The 19,760-nt window shown below is 38.8% G+C and overlaps 2 protein-coding genes across 2 annotated transcripts in view; both read right to left on the reverse strand.

The window, feature by feature from the left end:
* The window catches only part of LOC115225551 (zinc finger protein 271-like), a 34,325-nt gene that overhangs the window by 3,377 nt on the left and 11,188 nt on the right, over positions 1–19,760 (reverse strand). The window contains exons 2-3 of the mRNA XM_036514429.1: positions 18,388–19,336; positions 18,159–18,219 (exon numbers count right to left, since the gene is read on the reverse strand). Of these exons, the coding sequence (XP_036370322.1) occupies positions 18,159–18,219; positions 18,388–19,305 (979 nt within the window). The 5' untranslated portion in view covers positions 19,306–19,336. The remainder of the gene's footprint in view (positions 1–18,158; positions 18,220–18,387; positions 19,337–19,760) is intronic.
* On the reverse strand, positions 4,023–6,264 carry LOC115225875 (zinc finger protein OZF-like). The gene is made up of 2 exons (XM_029796867.2): positions 5,107–6,264; positions 4,023–4,770 (listed from the first exon to the last, which is right to left on the reverse strand). The coding sequence occupies exons 1-2, from the start codon at positions 6,190–6,192 to the stop codon at positions 4,159–4,161; spliced, it is 1,698 nt and encodes a 565-aa protein (XP_029652727.1). The 5' UTR covers positions 6,193–6,264; the 3' UTR covers positions 4,023–4,158.

Raw genomic sequence — 19,760 nt, forward strand, 5'->3', positions numbered from 1 at the left:
TCCTTCCTTTTTTCTGAGTTGTGCGTTAGATGTGAAATTAGATATGAAATTATTCGTATCTAATTCCGGTCTCCTAATAATTATCAGTTATAAAGTGGAATTGATCAAGGAATAAAGATTTGTATGAAACTATAGAAGGAAATAAACGGAATTTGCAAGACTGAACGGTTAATGGACGAGGAAGTAACTCTTCTTTCAACAAAAGTCTTGAATATTTTTATTTAGCTTCGGGTTTAAATGACAATTAATTAATTCAACAAATTGTTAGAAAGGATCACAAAAGTACAGCCCCCAAAATTACTGCAGGGCTTAATGACCGCCTCAAGAACCCAGTTTCCACAAAAACTTTTCGCTGGGATCTGCACAAAGCCAGATTTGAAGGGAGGGCTGCAATCAGAAAACCACTACTTTCAAAAACAAACGTTGCAAAGCGTTTAGAGTGGAGTAAAAACCTACAGAAATGATCCCTAGAGCAGTGGAAGAATGTTATTTTCTAGGACGAGTCATCCTTTACCTTATTTCCGACCACCGGCCGAGTATACGTGTGAAGAGAGCCAAAAGAAGCATTTGACCAAGACTGCCTTCTTCCAACTGTTAAACATGGAGGAGGATCTGTAATGATCTGGGGAGCTATATCTTGGATATCTGCCAGCCCAATGGTTTCCCTTCATGGCAGAATTAATATTCAAGACTATTTAAGCATTTCATCTGATCAAATTCATCCTATGGTAGGGGAACTGTTTCTGGAGAGAAACGCAAGCTTTCAGGATGATAACGCACCAATTCACACAGCTAAAGTTGTCACTGAATGGCACGAGGAACATTCATCAACCGTTTCAAAGTAAACATTAGTCCTTGCTCTTTTTAACACAATAATTTCTGGTATTTCATATACAGCAGATCGTTCCTTCTATGTTTCCGACGAAGAGCTCTGCTCGAAACGTTAAACCTTCCTTCTTTCCTGAGCGTCCAATAATACTATATTTGTTCCACGTCCTCGTGTTGTCGTGTTATTTTTGTGCTTTCTTGTTTGGATTAACTATGGAACCCGTGGAAGAGGTAGACCCAGGAAAACCTGGGACGAGGTGGGGAAGCACGACCTTCGAACGTTAGGTCTCACCATGGAAATGACTAGAGACCGAGACCTATGGAAGTATGCTGTGCGTGAGAAGACCCGGCAAGACTAGTGAAGCCATAACCCATGGCCCCTCCCTGGGAACGTAGTCAGTCCACCTGTGCATACCTTCCTGCTTGTGATACTTGTGAAGACCTGTTGAGGCAAGTGAAAGTCAAATCGAATCAAATCAAAATAGATGAACATCAATGGAATTTGTATCCTCGTGGTACCAGTGCCGGTGGCGCATAAGAAAACCATCCGAACGGGACCGTAGCCAGTACCGCATCGACTGGGCTCCGTACTGTGGGCACGTAACAAACACCATCCGATCGTAGCCGTTCGCCAGCCTCGTCTGGCACCTGTTTCGGTGGCACATAAGAAAAGACCGAAAACACCATCCGAGCGTGGCCGTCTGCCAGCCTCGTCTGGCACCTGTGTCGGTGGCACATAAAAAACACCATCCGAGCGTGGCCGTCTGGCACCTGTGTCGGTGGCACATAAAATCACCCACTACACTCTCGGAGTGGTTGGCGTTAGGAAGGGCATCCAGCTGTAGAAACACTGCCAGATCTGACTGGCCTGGTGCAGCCTTCGGGCTTGCCAGACCCCAGTTTAACCGTCCAACCCGTGCTAGCATGGAAAGCGGACGTTAAACGATGATGATGCATATATATATATATTACCGATCGTGGCCGCTGCCAGATTCCCCTTGCACCTGTGCTGGTGGCATGTAAACAACACCCACTACACTTGCGGAGTGGTTGGCGTTAGGAAGGGCATCCAGCTGTAGAAACACTGCCAGATCAGACTGGGCCTGGTGCAGCCTCCTTGCTTCCCAGACCCTGGTCGAGCCGTCCAGCCCGTGCTAGCACGGAAAACGGACGTTAAACAATGATCATGATGATGATATATATACAAATTAAAATCCAGGAAACAGAAAAGTAGCATTAATATAGTTTATTCACTGCAAAAATTCAACATGTACACTCACAGCTGTTTCGATTGTGCTCAAAAGAAATTCCAATAATTAAAACATTTAATTGGGCAAAATCTCATCAGAGGAATGAAAAAGACATATCGTTAGGTTATCACATGTTATTCTTCCAAAACATCTCAACAGACTAAAACTTTTTTTCATTACTAAAATTGGTATAAATCTTGGCCAGTGGGTAACAGGTTGTATAAGGTTAATAATCTTTATATATATAAAACTGAGAATGCGTGTCTGACTGTCTGTGTGTTTTCCGAAAACTTGAGAACTACAGAACCAATTTCATTCAAATTTTACACATGCCTTACTTAGGGTCCATGTAGTTTCATGGGCAAAAAAAAAATGTTCAACTTCTTGCCTAGAGCGAGCCCATAGCAATATCATATTTTCTCCGCTATTTCAGTATTACATGTTAAAAGTGAAACAAAAATATTTCTCTCTTTTATGTCAGATGCTTTCATTTTAACAATAAAAATAATAATAACAATTCAATTATATGTAGTAAGTAATAATTAAAATCAAACTAAAGTATAATATAATCGTAACATACAAAAGTAAAAATAGCAATTGGTATAAAATAGCATCAGTGATTTGAACTTGAATAAGTGGTTTCACATGAATGGGAATAAATTAAAAATATAATTAGCGTGCAGAAATGGAATAGTCCAGATGGATAATACAAAATTAAATTAAAGACAAGACTTTTGTCTATAAAGTATACAACGTAGAGAAAAAAGAAGAGCTAACAATTCCAGTCTGTTATATATTTTGAGTATTGTTATCACTAGCGATATCAAGATATAACTTTGTATTTTGCATTTCATGTACTCTTTTTTCTCTTTTACTTCTTTCAGTCATTTGACTGCGGCCATGCTGGAGCACCACCTTTAGTCGAGCAAATCGACCCCGGAACTTATTCTTTGTAAGCCCAGTACTTATTCTATCGGTCTCCTTTGCCGAACCGCTACACTTATGTGTAGATGTATATAGATAGATGTACATGTAATATGTACACATATATACATGCACTAGCACTATGACCCGGCAACGACGGGTCTTTAATGCTAGTTGGTAAATAAATGGTAGATAGTGAGTGATATTTCTCACTATAATTATTTTATAATGTATCGATTTAATTATTTTGTAATTTATCTATATCAGTTCAATCAATTTCTTTAACAAAGTTATAAATGTGATCACGTTGTTCTCTCATTCATATGATACTATTTTTACTATAACTCACTAATCTAACATTTATTTAATGCGGTTTCGATTCTCAGACCGGGCGTTGTGTGTGTTTATTGAGCGAAAACACCTAAAGCTCCACGAGGCTCCGGCAGGGGGTGGTGATGATCTCTGCTGTACTCTTTCTGCCTGCTTCTTGAGTAATGCTGCGATGGACTGGCGTCCTGTCCAGCTGGTGGTGTAACACATATCCCACAGAAACCGGGCCCATGAGCCTGGCTAGGTTTGTAAAGGGCGCATAAATAAATAAAAATAATAAATATACTGGCATGTAATAAAACTGTGTAAGAGAATAATTTACCACAACTCAATTGCAAGAAGCACTTCCATCAAGTTAAGCTATTTATTCGAGAGAATGATTTAATAGAGGTGCAGGAGTGGCTGTGTGGTAAGTAGCTTGCTTACCAACCACATGGTTCCGGGTTCAGTCACACTGCGTGGCATCTTGGGCAAGTGTCTTCTGCTATAGCCCCGGGCCGGCCAAAGCCTTCTGAGTGGATTTGGTAAACGGAAACTGAACGAAGCCTGTCGTATATATGTATACATATATATGTATATATGTGCATGTGTTTGTGTGTTTGTGTTTGTCCCCCTAGCATTGCTTGTCAATCGATGCTGGTGTGTTACGTCCCCGTTACTTAGTGGTTCAGCAAAAGAGACTGATAGAATAAGTACTGGGCTTACAAAGAACAAGTCCTGGGGTCGATTTGCTCAACTAAAGGCGGTGCTCCAGCATGGCCGCACTCAAATGACTGAAACAAGTAAAAGAGAGAGAGAGAGAGAGAGTAATAGAATTATCACAGTGTTATGGTTTCTTTCCTGCGTGGATATGTTTGTGAGCAGTTAAGTTACCTTTTTGAGAGAAAGATTTTTCACATACATCACAGTGATAAGGCTTCTCTCCTGTGTGAATGTGTTTGTGAGAAATTAAGGTATGTTTCTGAGAGAAGGATTTACCACAGATATCACACACGTATGGCTTCTCTCCCGTATGAATACGTTTGTGTTTACTCAAGTGGTAACTTTGAGAAAAAGATTTACCGCAAATATTACAGGGATAGGGTTTCTCACCTGTATGAATGTATTTGTGTTTAGTTAGGTTTTGATTCTGAGAGAATGATTTACCGCAGATATCACACTGATAAGGTTTCTCTCCTGTATGAATGTATTTGTGAGTAGTTAAGTGGTGTATCTGAGAGAATGATTTACCACAGATATCACAATGATATGGTTTCTCTCCTGTATGAATACGTTTGTGAGTGGTTAGGTCACCATTTCTAGAGAATGATTTACCACAGATATGACACTGATATGGTTTCTCTCCTGTGTGAATGTATTTGTGAGTAGTTAAGTTGTGATTCTGAGAGAATGATTTACCACAGATATCACAGTGATAGGGTTTCTCTCCTGTGTGAATGTATTTGTGTTTAGCTAGGTTTTGACTCTGAGAGAATGATTTACCACAGATATCACAGTGATAGGGTTTCTCTCCTGTGTGAATGTATTTGTGTTTAGCTAGGTTTTGATTATGAGAGAATGATTCTCCACAGATATCACAGTGATAAGGTTTCTCTCCTGTGTGAATGTATTTGTGAGTAGTTAAGTGGTGTATCTGAGAGAAATATTTACCACAGATATCACAATGATATGGTTTCTCTCCTGTATGAATACGTTTGTGTTTAATTAACTGACAACCTTTAGAGAATGATTTACCACAGATATCACACTGAAATGGTTTCTCTCCTGTATGAATACGTTTGTGAGTAGTTAAGTGGTGATTCTGAGAGAATGATTTACCACAGATATCACACTGATAAGGTTTCTCTCCTGTGTGAATGTATTTGTGAGTAGTTAAGTGCTGATTATGAGAGAATGATTCTCCACAGATATCACACTGATAAGGTTTCTCTCCTGTGTGAATGTATTTGTGAGTAGTTAAGTGCTGATTATGAGAGAATGATTCTCCACAGATATCACAATGATATGGTTTCTCTCCTGTGTGTATGTATTTGTGAGTAGTTAAGTGGTGATTCTGAGAGAATGATTTACCACAGATATCACACTGATAAGGTTTCTCTCCTGTGTGAATGTATTTGTGAGTAGTTAAGTGGTGATTATGAGAGAATGATTTACCACAGATATCACACTGATATGGTTTCTCTCCTGTGTGAATGTATTTGTGAGTAGTTAAGTGGTGATTTCGAGAGAATGATTTACCACAGATATCACACTGATATGGTTTCTCTCCTGTGTGAATGTATTTGTGAGTAGTTAAGTGGTGATTATGAGAGAATGATTTACCACAGATTTCACAATGATATGGTTTCTCTCCTGTATGAATACGTTTGTGTTGAATTAACTGACTACTTTTAGAGAATGATTTACCACAGATATCACACTGATATTGTTTCTCTCCTTTATGAATACGTTTGTGAGTGGTTAGGTCACTATTTCCAGAGAATGATTTGCCACAGATATCGCAATGATGTGACTTAACCACAATGTGGATGCATTTGTGAATAGCTAAGCTATGATTCTGAGAGAATGATTTACCACAGGTATTACAGCGATACGGCTCGACACCTGCGTGAATGTGTTTATGTTTGGTCAAACGAACCTTTTCAGAGAATGATTTACCACAGATGTCACAGCGATAGAGATCCTCTCCTGCATGGAAACATTTGTGAATCGTCTGTTCATCTTTGAGAAAGAAGGACTTGTTGCAGACATCACAGTGAAATGATGTTTTCTCTTCTTCTTCTGTTTCGTCTTCAGTAAAATCAATCCTTAACGACTGTGTATAACAATTAACCTCATTATCACGTAATTCAATTTCCATTATTTTTCTCCTCTCACCACAAAGTCCAAATGTTTTTCTTTTTTTTTATATTCTATTCCCCAGTTATTTCTGTTGCTTTAAATGCTTAGCGGTATTTCGTCTGTCTTCAAATTCCACCGAGGTCGACTTTGCTTTTCATCCTCTCGGGGTCAATAAATAAAGTACCAGTTTCACACTGGGGTAGATATAATCGACTTAATCCCTTTGTCTGTCCATATTTGTCCCCTCTATGTTTAGTCCCTTGTGGGTAGTAAAGAAATAGAAATACGTATTTCGTCTGTCTTTTTGTTCTGAGTTCAAATCAGTGGGCAATAAAGAAATATATATTTCCATCAACTGTAATCATTGTCAATATCTGAGGGGGCTGCCAATTCCTTTGCAATCCAGGTTTAATTAGAATACAGGATTGGTTTTCTTGCACCCATTCCAGGCAGTAAAGTACAGAAATGCTGCTAATAATCACACACCCAAAGAAAATCTTTTACAATTCTATAATCGATTTATATAAACAGGGTAATATTTCTTGTGTGTAGCATCTTAGTTTCATCTTAAAGAATATATCATATATATTCATGATGTGTTCGATGTAAAATCTTCATTTATGCTAAATATCCTCTCTGATACTCTGAAATAAAAAAGAAATAATATGAGATATAGAATATACTTGAAAAGTAAAGATTAAATAATGAAAATTTTATTACGTTTTTATACTGATAAACTGGAGATATAAACCTTTAGCTGGCCAAATAAACGTTAACACGTCAGTCTGACAAACAAACAAGGAGATTATAACGTAGTCGTGGGATGTGCTAAAAATAATAGCTAAATAGCTCTTAAATCACACAGCAATTTAAAAAATTTTGTTTTGGTTTTTGCACAATCCTATGAATTACAGATTTGCAAGAGTTTTCTAAAAATTCCCAAAAAGTTTTGAACCAACAAAGAATTTACGATTTACATCTGCTGTTTGTTTGTTGAGCGAAGCGGTCTTCGTCCCAGAGCTCGCAAGAGGGAAGAAGTCAGAAACGTGGTCCTTTGCTATTCGTAAGACCCGAAGAAGAGAAAGCAGGTCAGCCCCCCCCTCGACACCGAGAGCATCGACGGATGGATGAATGCGCATCCAGGCTCGGTGGTTGCGTAGGAAGTCGGGGGACAAGAAACAGGAAGAAAGAGAGAGAGAAAGTTGGGGCGAAACAGTACAACAGGGGTCACCACCACCCTCTGCTGGAGCATCATGGAGCTTTAGGTTTTTCCGCTCAATAAACACACACAACGCCTGGTCTGGGAATCGAACCCGCGAGTCCGCTGCCCTAACCACTGGGCCATTGCGCCTCCACTTACATGTGCTGTATATGAAATACCAGAAGTTATTGTGTTAAAAAGAGCAAGGACTAATGTTTACTTTGAAACGGTTGATGATGATATATATATATATATATATTTATTGCCCACAAGGGGATATACAAAGAGGGGACAAACAAGGACAGACATAGGGATTAAGTCAATTACATCGAACTCAGTGCATAACTGGTACTTAATTTATCGACCCTGAAAGATGAAAGGCAAAGTCGACCTCAGTGGAATTTGAACTCATAACGTAAAGACACATGAATTTTGCCCGTCGTGCTAATGTTGCTGCCAGCTCGCCACCTTTATATATATATATATATATATTTTATTTTACTTTATAGAAGGAGCTTCAACAGTACTAGAACTGTTTCATTTAGATGAAACAGTTCTAGTCCTGTAGAAGCTCCTTCTATAAAATAAATTACTTTACTCTGCTATGTATTGAGTACCTTATTTACTGTGGTTAACCCCAACTCAACCCGGGACCTACATACATACATATATATATATATATATATATATATATATATATATATTAGTAAAACGGTAAGATAACAAAAGAAAGAAAGAAAGAGACCTCAATATTATGTAAATAGAGGAAATTTTTATCTATAAAATAATATGTTACATTTACTCAATAGTCAAGATAAAACTCTGAGTTTCAGATGCCGAAGTGGAAATCCACAACACCATCTCTTCGGTTATCTGGCCATCTGAAAAAACGCTATGAAAAAATACCGTAATATAAAGGGAAATTACTGTATTATAATTCTGCGAGCGAAAACCCACGTGCGTACTTATACGTCACTATGGAAACATACACATCTTCACTCGCATTTTTCGCCAAATATATACGCATAATATATACAACCTCATACACACACACACATGCGTACCGTAAAAGTTCATACATACGTCTATATACGCACAAACACAAGAAAAACCATGGTTAAAGGTAACAGAAAAAAAACATAAGGAAGTATACAAAGCATAAAAACCACGTTCATATACGGACATGCCCCTATGCACTCATACACACACACACGCCCATATATGTACATACCCGCACATATTTATATACGCATACATACACACGCATATACAAAAAATGAATATATATATGTCCCCCCCCACCATAAAAATACTAAGTAAAAACGTCTATATATATATATATATATGCACATACACACACACAAAAGTTGACGATTACAAAGGTATTTCACAAGAATCATACATATAGTGGAAGCCGCTTATTGTGATCATTTCCGTACAGCATTGGCCAACACCTAACAGATGACGTTAAACAAATATAAAGTCTGAACAAATTAATTTCGATAACAATAACCGGCTGATAACGTTATCCGCTATTCCGATTTACCGCCACTCCATTCCTGCCCAGCCTACATCAATACACAACAAACTACGGCATTTCTATAAATCGCAGTATTTGCTATACAACGTCTTCAATCAGATCGTATTCCTCTCCAATATATATACATATATATATAATAACTTACCCCTGATGCTTAATAAATAAATAAATATTTATTTACTTTCGATTTCGTCTCCAAAGAATTGAGGAAACGTGACAAGCCGGAAGTAAGGTGCGTCATGTGACTTAGACTCTTTAATATATGAAACCACAAAGAGTGCTGCCGACACAAAAGCGAAACTAAGAAGGAAGGGGGAACGTAATATTGTTGTTGACTATCACCATGGTTACTGTCTAAGCGGAAGGCGCATGGCTCGGTGGTTAGCGCATCGGGCTATCAATCGCGAGTTAGTGAGTTCGATTCCCTGGATCTTTTCGTTTTGACTGGCAGATTTTTAAAATAATTTCTTTGTAACTAAACACTTTTAAACTTAAGTACCAGTTACGCACTGGGGTCGATGTAATCAACTTAATCCCTTTGTCTGTCCTTGTCTGTTCCCTCCTATCTTTTCGGTTTGAACAGCAGTTTTTAACATAATTTCTAGGTAACTAAACACTTTTAAACATCGTGTAATGGTAGAATTTGTTACATAAAACATCTTTTTCTCTTGGCTTTCTTTAGAAAATTCTGTAGTTTGTAAGCTACAATTATTGCTGTTGATAAACTACGGCAGATATTGTTATCACCTCAATAGACGTCATTGATTGGTTGAAATTGCCGAAATGCAAGAAATTAAACAACAAATAGCTTACAAGCTACAGAATTTTCTCAAGAAAACCAAGAGAAAAAGATGTTTTATAAATACATTCTACCAGTATACGAATTTTAAAGAATAAGTCCTGGGGTCGATTTGATCGACTAAAGGCGGTGCTCCAGCATGGCCACAGTCACATGACTGAAACAAGTAAAAGAGTAAAGAGAGATAGCTAGATAAACAGGTAGATAAATAGGTCGGTAGGTAGGCAGATAGATAAATAGACAGACAGATAAGATAGATAGATAGATAGATATATAGATAGATAGATAGATAGATAGATAGATAGACACAAATAGATAGACAGACAGACAGACAGACAGATAGATAGATAGATAGAAGCAGTTCTTCCCTCGAAAAGGACGATTCTTTTCTTCAGCTTTAAAGCTTCCAACATGAATGTTGGTGGTGGTGGCCATGTTTATAGCAGTAAGGGTTGTCTTTACTTCTTTGTATCATCTAAGGCCAGACTGGAAGGTTTCTGTGTGCGTTCAAGCGGAACAACTTCCTTTTCAAACAGATAGTGGAAGCACTCCGTCGGTTACGACGATGAAGGTTCCGGTTGATCCGAATCAACGGAACAGCCTGCTCGTGAAATTAACGTGTAAGTGGCTGAGCACTCCGCAGACACGTGTACCCTTAACGTAGTTCTCGGGGATATTCAGCGTGACACAGAGTGTGACAAGGCCGGCCCTTTGAAATACAGGTACAACAGAAACAGGAAGTAAGAGTGAGAGAAAGTTGTGGTGAAAGAGTACAGCAGGGATCACCACCATCCCCTGCTGGAGCCTCGTGGAGCTTTTAGGTGATTTCGCTCAATAAACACTCACACCGCCCGGTCTGGGAATCGAAACCGCGATCCTATGACCGCGAGTCCGCTGCCCTAACCACTAAATAAAACACAAAAATACAAAGTAAATAATTTTAAAACTAAGTAAATAACACACAAAAACACATAGTAAGGATCGACTAGTCATGACTAGCTAGCGCGGATGCACGAGTACGCGAGTGCGCGCACCGGATTCACTCTTCTCAAGTAGTACCGATAGATAGACAGACAGAGATAGATAGATAAATAGAGATAGATAGGTAGACATATATAGATAAATAGACAGACAAATAGATGGATAAACGGATGGATGGATGGATAGATAGATAGGCACAGATATGCTATAGAAATAAACTTTGACGTACGCACCTTGAAGTTTTCCAGTGTTAAAACTTTCTTTGGAAGTTGCACGTCATCTTCAGCAGGTGCTTCGTGTGTGTGTGTGTGTGTGTGTAGGCAGAGTACGGCCGAATGGTCAAGAAGATTCCTTAACAACCACGAGGTCCCTCGTTCCGTCCTACTGCGAGACACTTTGGGCAAATAACACTTTCTGCAGTGTCCAGTTGACCTGAATGAAATCGGACAGAGGGGAAAGTGCTGAACCCAGGAATTCCAAAGAGGTCAGCTTCGGGTCGCAGAGGTTCTTGTATGATTCCAGCGGAATCCTCGGCGACTCACGGGAATTCCGGAGCAGGGGATTCAGTTGGTCTTACACCTGAATCCTCATCGGCGAACGACGGGGATCCACGATGTATGAAAATGTCTGTATAGGTATAGATGGAAATGGTGAGGATATTAAGAAATGGTTAATAGCAAAATTTGTGAAAGAAAAAAAACTGGAATGGGCAGTGAAAAGGAAAACGAAACAGTGAAAGAAATTATATAACTTTGTTCAAGTAATTTTTTTTAGTCCTTCCTTTTTTCTGAGTTGTGCGTTAGATATGAAATTAGATATGAAATCATTCGTATCTAATTCAAGTCTCCTAATAATTATCAGTTATAAAGTGGAATTGATCAAGGAATAAAGATTTGTATGAAACTATAGCAGGAAATAAACGGAATTTGCAAGACTGAACGGTTAATGGACGAGGGGAAGTAACTCTTCTTTCAACAAAAGTCTTGAATATTTTTACATAGCTTCGGGTTTAAATGACAATTAATTAATTCAGCAAATTGTTAGAAAGGATCACAAAAGTACAGCCCCCAAAATTACTGCAGGGCTTGACGACCGCCTCAAGAACCCAGTTTCCACAAAAACTTTTTGCTGGGAGCTGCACAAAGCCAGATTTCAAGGGAGGGCTGCAATCAGAAAACCACTACTTTCAAAAACAAACGTTGCAAAGCGTTTAGAGTGCAGTAAAAACCTACAGAAATGATCCCTAGAGCAGTGGAAGAATGTTATTTTCTAGGACGAGTCATCCATTATGTTATTTCCGACCACCGGCCGAGTATACGTGTGAAGAGAGCCAAAAGAAGCATTTGACCCAGACTGCCTTCTTCCAACTGTTAAACATGGAGGAGGATCTGTAATGATCTGGGGAGCTATATCTTGGATATCTGCCAGCCCAATGGTTTCCCTTCATGGCAGAATAAATAGTCAAGACTATTTAAGCATTTTATCTGATCAAATTCATCCTATGGTTGTGGATCTGCTTCTGGAGGGAAACACAAGCTTTCATGATGATAATGCACCAATTCACACAGCTAAAGTTGTCACTGAATGGCACGAGGAACATTCCAAAGACAGAGATGAAAAACTCTTCAATGAAATTCCTCATCAGGAATTACAGACTGTTATGAATGATTATGACCCCCAAAAATATACAAACACCTTTTGTAGCACAGATGTGAACAAATAATTTATTTGTTCACGCCTGGGCTATATCATCATCCTCATCATGATCATTTAGCTCCGCTTTCCATGCTAGCATGGGTTGGACGGTTCAACTGGGGTCTGGGAAGCCAGAATGCTGCACCAGGCCCAGTCCGATCTGGCAGTGTTTCTACAGCTGGATGCCCTTCATAACGCCAACCACTCCATATCTGCGGCAAATTCTTCACTCAAAACGATGGTTTAATTAAACACAAACGTATCCATACAGGAGAGAAACCATATCACTGTGATATCTGTGGTAAATCATTCTCGCAAAATCACCATTTGACCAAGCATAAACCTACTCACACAGGAGATAAGTCATATCATTTGATACCTGTGGCAAATCGTTCTCTCAAATAAATAACTTACCTACTCACAAGCGTATTCATACAGGAGATAAGCCGTATCACTGTGACACCTGTGGTAAATCTTTCTTTCAAATAAATAACTTAAACACTCACAAGCGTATTCATACAGGTGAGAAGCCCTATCACTGTGATACCTGTGGTAAATCATTCTCTCAGAATCATAACTTAACGACTCACAAACACATCCATATGGAGAGAAGCCTTAACAGTGCAATATCTTTTATGTTCTTACTTGATTCGATCATTGAATTGCGGTCATACTGGAGCACCGCCTTAACCCTTTAGTGTTTAAACCAGCCATATCCGACCCAAATAATCTACCTGTTTTCTGTTAAAACTGCCCACATTTGGTATCTCACATCAGCCTATAATGTCAATCTAAAAACAGGTGATAACATCATCAAAATCTTAAAGCTACGAAATAATGACATGATTCGCTTAAAACAATATGATGAATAAATATTATATTTGACAGAATAATCTGAATGCTAAAGGGTTAAAGGGTTTACTCCAACAAAACGATTTCATTGCACGTAAAAGACACCCAGTGCACTCGGTAGAGTGGTTGGCATCAGGAAGAGCATCCAGCTGTAGAAACCCTGCTAGAATAGCTGACTGGAGTCTGGTGCAGCTCTCCAGCCTTGCCAGCCCCTGTCAAAAGTCTAACCAATGCGAAGATGGAAATCCAATAATATTTCTTTATTGGTCTCTTTTGTTAAACTGCTAGGTTACAGGTGCTTAAACAAACCAACACAGTTTATCAAACAATAGGCAAACAAGCACACATATGCATGATGGCTTCCATACAGTTTCTGTCAACCAAATTCACTCACACAATATTGGTTAGCCCAGACTATGATGGAAGACACTTGCCCACGGTGCTGCACATTTTCCAAAAAAGATGGACTTCTGGTGACTGTATACTGTTTCAACAAGGATTGTTATCCATTATTCTGTTTTTCACAATCATCATCCTCATCATTTAATGTCTGTTGTCCATGCTGGCATGGGTTGGACGGTTTGACCAGGGCTGGCAAGCTGTACCAGACTCTAGTCTAGTTTGGCATGGTTTCTATGGCTGGATGCTCTTCCTAACACCAAACACTCTGAGAGTATAATGGGCGCTTTTATGTGCACTGGCACAGGTGCCAGTTGTGTGACACTAGTATCTGCCACAACTACAATTTCGCTTGGCTTGATGGGTCTTCTCAAACACAGCATAATGCCAAAGGTCGTGGTCACTTGCATGGCCTGATGCCAAAGGTCGTGGTCATAAGGAGAATACATTCTACAGACTCTTATTGTCAGATGATTGACCATAAAATACTGAAATCAAAACAACCAAGATTTTTATCTATTTTTTTTTTATTTGGATTTTAATGTGAATTACTTATGTAATTACGTTTACCTTTTCTGTCTGAGAATAAAAAAATTGCTTTATATTATTATTCTTGTTGTCAATCAACTTACCATTTCTCATCTTCAACAAACAAGAACTTCCAGCCTTTACTCCTCAGCCTTCCTAATTCATTTTCATCCTCTGCCAGGCATTATATGGAAGTTTTCCTGTTGCTCACAGACAGATACTTTTTTCTTTACGAAAGGATCAATAAATATACTATTAAGCATTCATCCAATTCCTTGCCTTTTTTTTTCTCCGGAAATTGTAGTTAAGACACCCGTGCCAGTGGCACGTAAAAGCACCAACTGATCGTGGCCGTTTGGCAGCCCTCCCTGGCCCCTGTGCCGGTGGCACATAAAAAGCACCATTCTAGCGTCGCAGTTACTAGCATCGCCTGACTGGCGTCCGTGTCGGTGACACGTAAAAGCACCAACCGATCGTGGCCATTTGCCAGCCTGCTCTAGCCCCCGTGCCGGTGGCAAGTAAAAAACGCCCACTACACTCATGGAGTGGTTGGCGTTAGGAAGGGCATCAAGCTGTAGAAACACTGCCAGATCAGACTGGAGCCTGGTGCAGCCACCATGGCTTACCAGATGCCGGTCGAACCGTCCAACCCATGCTAGCATGGAAAGCAGACGTTAAACGATGATGATGCTCCAGCATGGCCACAGTCAAATGACTGAAACAAGTAAAAGAGTAAAGAGTATATATATATATATATATGTATATACACAAAATAAGAAAATGGAGAAACACATCTTAATCAATGATAAACTACCAGATAATTCCCAATCACATAATTTATTAAACCACTACATATGAACATTAAGGCCAAACATAATAATATAGAACAAAACAATGCACATCAATGAGTAATATGATACAATAAGTACAGTATGTATAAGTGAATATAAATAAATACAAATATAAATTACATCTTACAGCTGTTTCAGCCATGCAGATATGGGTGCCTCATTATGCTCATATCAGCTATGTGTCATAGGTTAATATGTGGTTATAAATGAGACACTTACAAAAATATCCCAAGGCTTCTCCAGAGATTATGAAGTACAAACTAAATTAAATATGAATATCAGAGGAGGTACACCCATATATATATATAACTGCTACTCATGTTGGCGAACTGTTCCTTATCAGTTGTGATATAATTCTTTCAGTAGCTTTCAATGTCTCTGTAGTTGCCTCTCTCTCTATTGTATCTTCTCTACTCTTATAGCAATTTATGCTGATACTGTTCAAGCAGAAATTGTAATCACCACCTCTTTGCATTCCATGATAGACTGTGGATGTTGGTTCTGCCTCACCTGACTTCATTTCATTGTTCCAAAACAACATAGGTGAAGGCAGGGCTGTGCCATTACGAAGCACGCTTTGCAACCAAGAGGTTTGCAGTTCAATCCCACAGAGCAGCAATCTGGGCAAAGATCTTCTATAGCCCTAGGTTGACCAAAGCCTTGTGAGTGGATTTGATGGATGGAAACTGCATGAAAGACTGTTGTGTGTGTGAGTATATATTTATATATACTCTTTACTGTTTTACTTGTTTCAGTCATTTGACTGTGGCCATGCTGGAGCACCGCCTTTAGTCGAGCAAATCGACCCCGGGACTTATTGTTTGGAAGCCCAGTACTTAGTCTATCGGTCACTTTTTGCCGAACCGCCAAGTGACGGGGACATAAACACAACAGCATCGGTTGTCAAGTAATGCTAGGGGGACAAACACAGACACACAAACACACACACGCATATATATATATATATACATATATACGACGGGCTTCTTTCAGTTTCCGTCCAAAGCCTTGTGAGTGGATTTGGTAGACGGAAACTGAACGAAGCTCGTCGTATATATGTATGTATGTGTTTGTGTGTCTGTGTTTGTCCCCCTAGCATTGCTTGACAACCGATGCCGGTGTGTTTATGTCTCCGTCACTTAGCGTTTCGGCAAAAGAGACCGATAGAATAAGTACCGGGCTTACAAAGAATAAGTCCTGGGGTCGATTTGCTCGACTAAAGGTGGTGCTCCAGCATGGCCGCAGTCAAATGACTGAAACAAGTAAAAGAGAGAGAGAGAGAGTAATAGAATTATCACAGTGTTATGGTTTCTTTTCTGCGTGGATATGTTTGTGAGTAGTTAAGTTACCTTTTTGAGAGAAAGACTTTTCACATACATCACAGTGATAAGGCTTCTCTCCTGTGTGAATGTGTTTGTGAGAAATTAATGTATGGTTCTGAGAGAAGGATTTAACACAGATATCACACACCAAAATGCAAATATATGGGAAATTACCACCTGTGTCATCTCTTGTGAAAGGTAGGAGAGTCCAGTTTGCTGGAAATTGTTGTAGAGCTAAAAGCGAGGTAATTTCTACTCTTCTCCTCTGGAAGCCATCTACTCGCAATACCAGAGGGCGCACACTCTCCTACCCAAGTGTAATCTCCAGGGATACAGGCATCCAGCAACAGGACCTCCGTAATGCTATGATGGACCGTGAAGTCTGGCGTAACATAGTAAATTCCATTGTCTCGACCACGGTCGAACAATGATGATGATGATGGCTTCTCTCCTGTGTGAACACGTTTGTGTTTGATTAAGACATCGCTCTGTGAAAAAGACTTTCCACAGATATCGCAGTGATATCGCCTCCCTCCTGTATGAATACGTTTGTGTTTAGCTAAGTGATGATTTAAAGAGAATGATTTACCACAGATATCACAGTGATACGGCTTCTCTTTACTCTGAATGTGTTTATGAGGATTTAAGTCACCAGCGAATGACTTTCCACAGATATCACAGTAGTATAGTTCCTCTCTAGTATGGAAGGGTTTGTGTTTAGTTAAATGTTGATTTTGTGAGAATGATTTACCACAAATATCAGTGATATGGTTTCTCTCCCGTATGAATACGCATGTGTGTAGTCAACACAAAATTCTGAGAGAATGATTTACCACAGATATAGCAGTGATAAGGTTTCTCTCCTGTGCGAATGTATTTGTGAGTAGTGAGGTTTTGATTCTGAGAGAATGATTCTCCACAGATATCACACTATGTTTTCTCTCCTGTGTGAATGTATTTGTGTTTAGTTAGGTTTTGATTCTCAGAGAATGATTTACCACAGATATCACACTGATAAGGTTTCTCTCCTGTGTGAATGTATTTGTGTTTAGTTAAGTGGTGATTCTGAGAGAAAGATTTACCACAGATATCACAATGATAAGGTTTCTCTCCTGTGTGAATGTATTTGTGTTTAGTTAAGTTTTGATTTTGAGAGAATGATTCTCCACAGATATCACAATGATAAGGTTTCTCTCCTGTATGAATGTATTTGTGTTTAGTTAAGTACTGATTATGAGAGAATGATTTACCACAGATATCACAATGATATGGTTTCTCTCCTGTATGAATACGTTTGTGTTTAGTTAAGTACTGATTATGAGAGAATGATTTACCACAGATATCACAGTGATAAGGTTTCTCTCCTGTGTGAATGTATTTATGAGTAGTTAAGTGGTTATTTTGAGAGAATGATTCTCCACAGGTATCACAATGATATGGTTTCTCTCCTGTATGAATACGTTTGTGAGTGGTTAGCTCACTATTTCCAGGGAATGATTTACCACAGATATCACAATGATATGGTTTCTCTCCCGTATGAATACGTTTGTGTTTACTCAAGTGGTAACTTTGAGAAAAAGATTTACCGCAAATATTACAGGGATAGGGTTTCTCACCTGTATGAATGCGCTTATGAGTAATTAAATGATGATTTTGAGAGAATGATTTACCACAGATATCACAGTGATAAGGTTTCTCTCCTGTGTGAAGGTATTTGTGAGTAGTTAAGTGGTGATTTTGAGAGAATGATTTACCACAGATATCACAACGATATGGTTTCTCTCCTGTATGAATACGTTTGTGTTTAATTAACTGACTACTTTCAGAGAATGATTTACCACAGATATCACACTGATATGGTTTCTCTCCTGTGTGAATGTATTTGTGAGTGGTTAGGTCGCTATTTCTAGAGAATGATTTACCACAGATATCACACTGATAAGGTTTCTCTCCTGTGTGAATGTATTTGTGAGTGGCTAAGTGGTGATTTCGAGAGAATGATTTACCACAGATATCACAATGATATGGTTTCTCTCCTGTATGAATACGTTTGTGTTCAATTAACTGACTACTTTTAGAGAATGATTTACCACAGATATCACAATGAAATGGTTTCTCTCCTGTATGAATACGTTTGTGAGTGGTTAGGTCGCTATTTCTAGAGTATGATTTACCACAGATATCACACTGATATGGTTTCTCTCCTGTGTGAATGTATTTGTGAGTAGTTAAGTAATGATTTTGAGAGAATGATTTACCACAGATATCACAATGATATGGTTTCTCTCCTGTGTGAATGTATTTGTGAGTGGTTAAGTGGTGATTTTGAGAGAATGATTTACCACAGATATCACAATGATATGGTTTCTCTCCTGTGTGAATGTATTTGTGAGTGGTTAAGTGGTGATTTTGAGAGAATGATTTACCACAGATATCACAATGATATGGTTTCTCTCCTGTATGAATACGTTTGTGTTCAATTAACTGACTACTTTTAGAGAATGATTTACCACAGATATCACAATGAAATGGTTTCTCTCCTGTATGAATACGTTTGTGAGTGGTTAGGTTGCTATATCCAGAGAATGATTTACCACAGATATCGCAATGATGTGACTTAACCACAATGTGGATGCATTTGTGAATAGCTAAGCTATGATTCTGAGAGAATGACTTACCACAGGTGTTACAGCGATACGGCTCGACACCTGCGTGAATGTGTTTATGTGTGGTCAAACGAACCTTTTCAGAGAATGATTTACCACAGATGTCACAGCGATAGAGATCCTCTCCTGCATGGAAACATTTGTGAATCGTCTGTTCATCTTTGAGAAAGAAGGACTTGTTGCAGACATCACAGTGAAATGATGTTTTCTCTTCTTCTTCTGTTTCATCTTCAGTAAAATCAATCCTTAACGACTGTGTATTACAATTAACCTCATTATCACGTAATTCATTTTCCATTATTTTTCTCCTCTCACCACAAAGTCCAAATGTCTTTCTTTTTTTTATATTCTATTCCCCAGTTATTTCTGTTGCTTGAAATGCTTAGCGGTCTTTCGTCTGTCTTTTTGTTCTGAGTTCAAATTCCACCGAGGTCGACTTTGCCTTTCATCCTTTCAGGGTCAATAAATAAAGTACGAGTTTCACACTGGGGTAGATATAATCGACTTAATCGCTTTGTCTGTCCTTATTTGTACCCTCTATGTTTAGCCCCCTAGGGGGCAATAAAGAAATATATATTTCCATCAACTTTAATCATTGTCAATATCTGAGGGGGCTGCCAATTCCTTTGCAATCCAGGTTTAATTGGAATACATGATTGGTTTTCTTGCACCTATTCCAGGCAGTAAAGTACAGAAATGCTGCTAATAATCACACTCCCAAAGAAAATCTTTTACAATACTATAATCGATTTA

Source organism: Octopus sinensis, linkage group LG28 (genome assembly GCF_006345805.1).
Source record: "Octopus sinensis linkage group LG28, ASM634580v1, whole genome shotgun sequence".
Taxonomy (NCBI): domain Eukaryota; kingdom Metazoa; phylum Mollusca; class Cephalopoda; order Octopoda; family Octopodidae; genus Octopus; species Octopus sinensis.

Coding starts and splice junctions, on each gene's coding strand:
- LOC115225875 (XM_029796867.2), bottom strand. CDS start 6,192: ATGGAAATTGAATTACGTGATAATGAGGTTAATTGTTATACACAGTCG. Junction 4,771..5,106: donor ACTTAACTACTCACAAACGT/ATTCATACAGGA, acceptor AAACACAAATAC/ATTCACACAGGAGAGAAACC.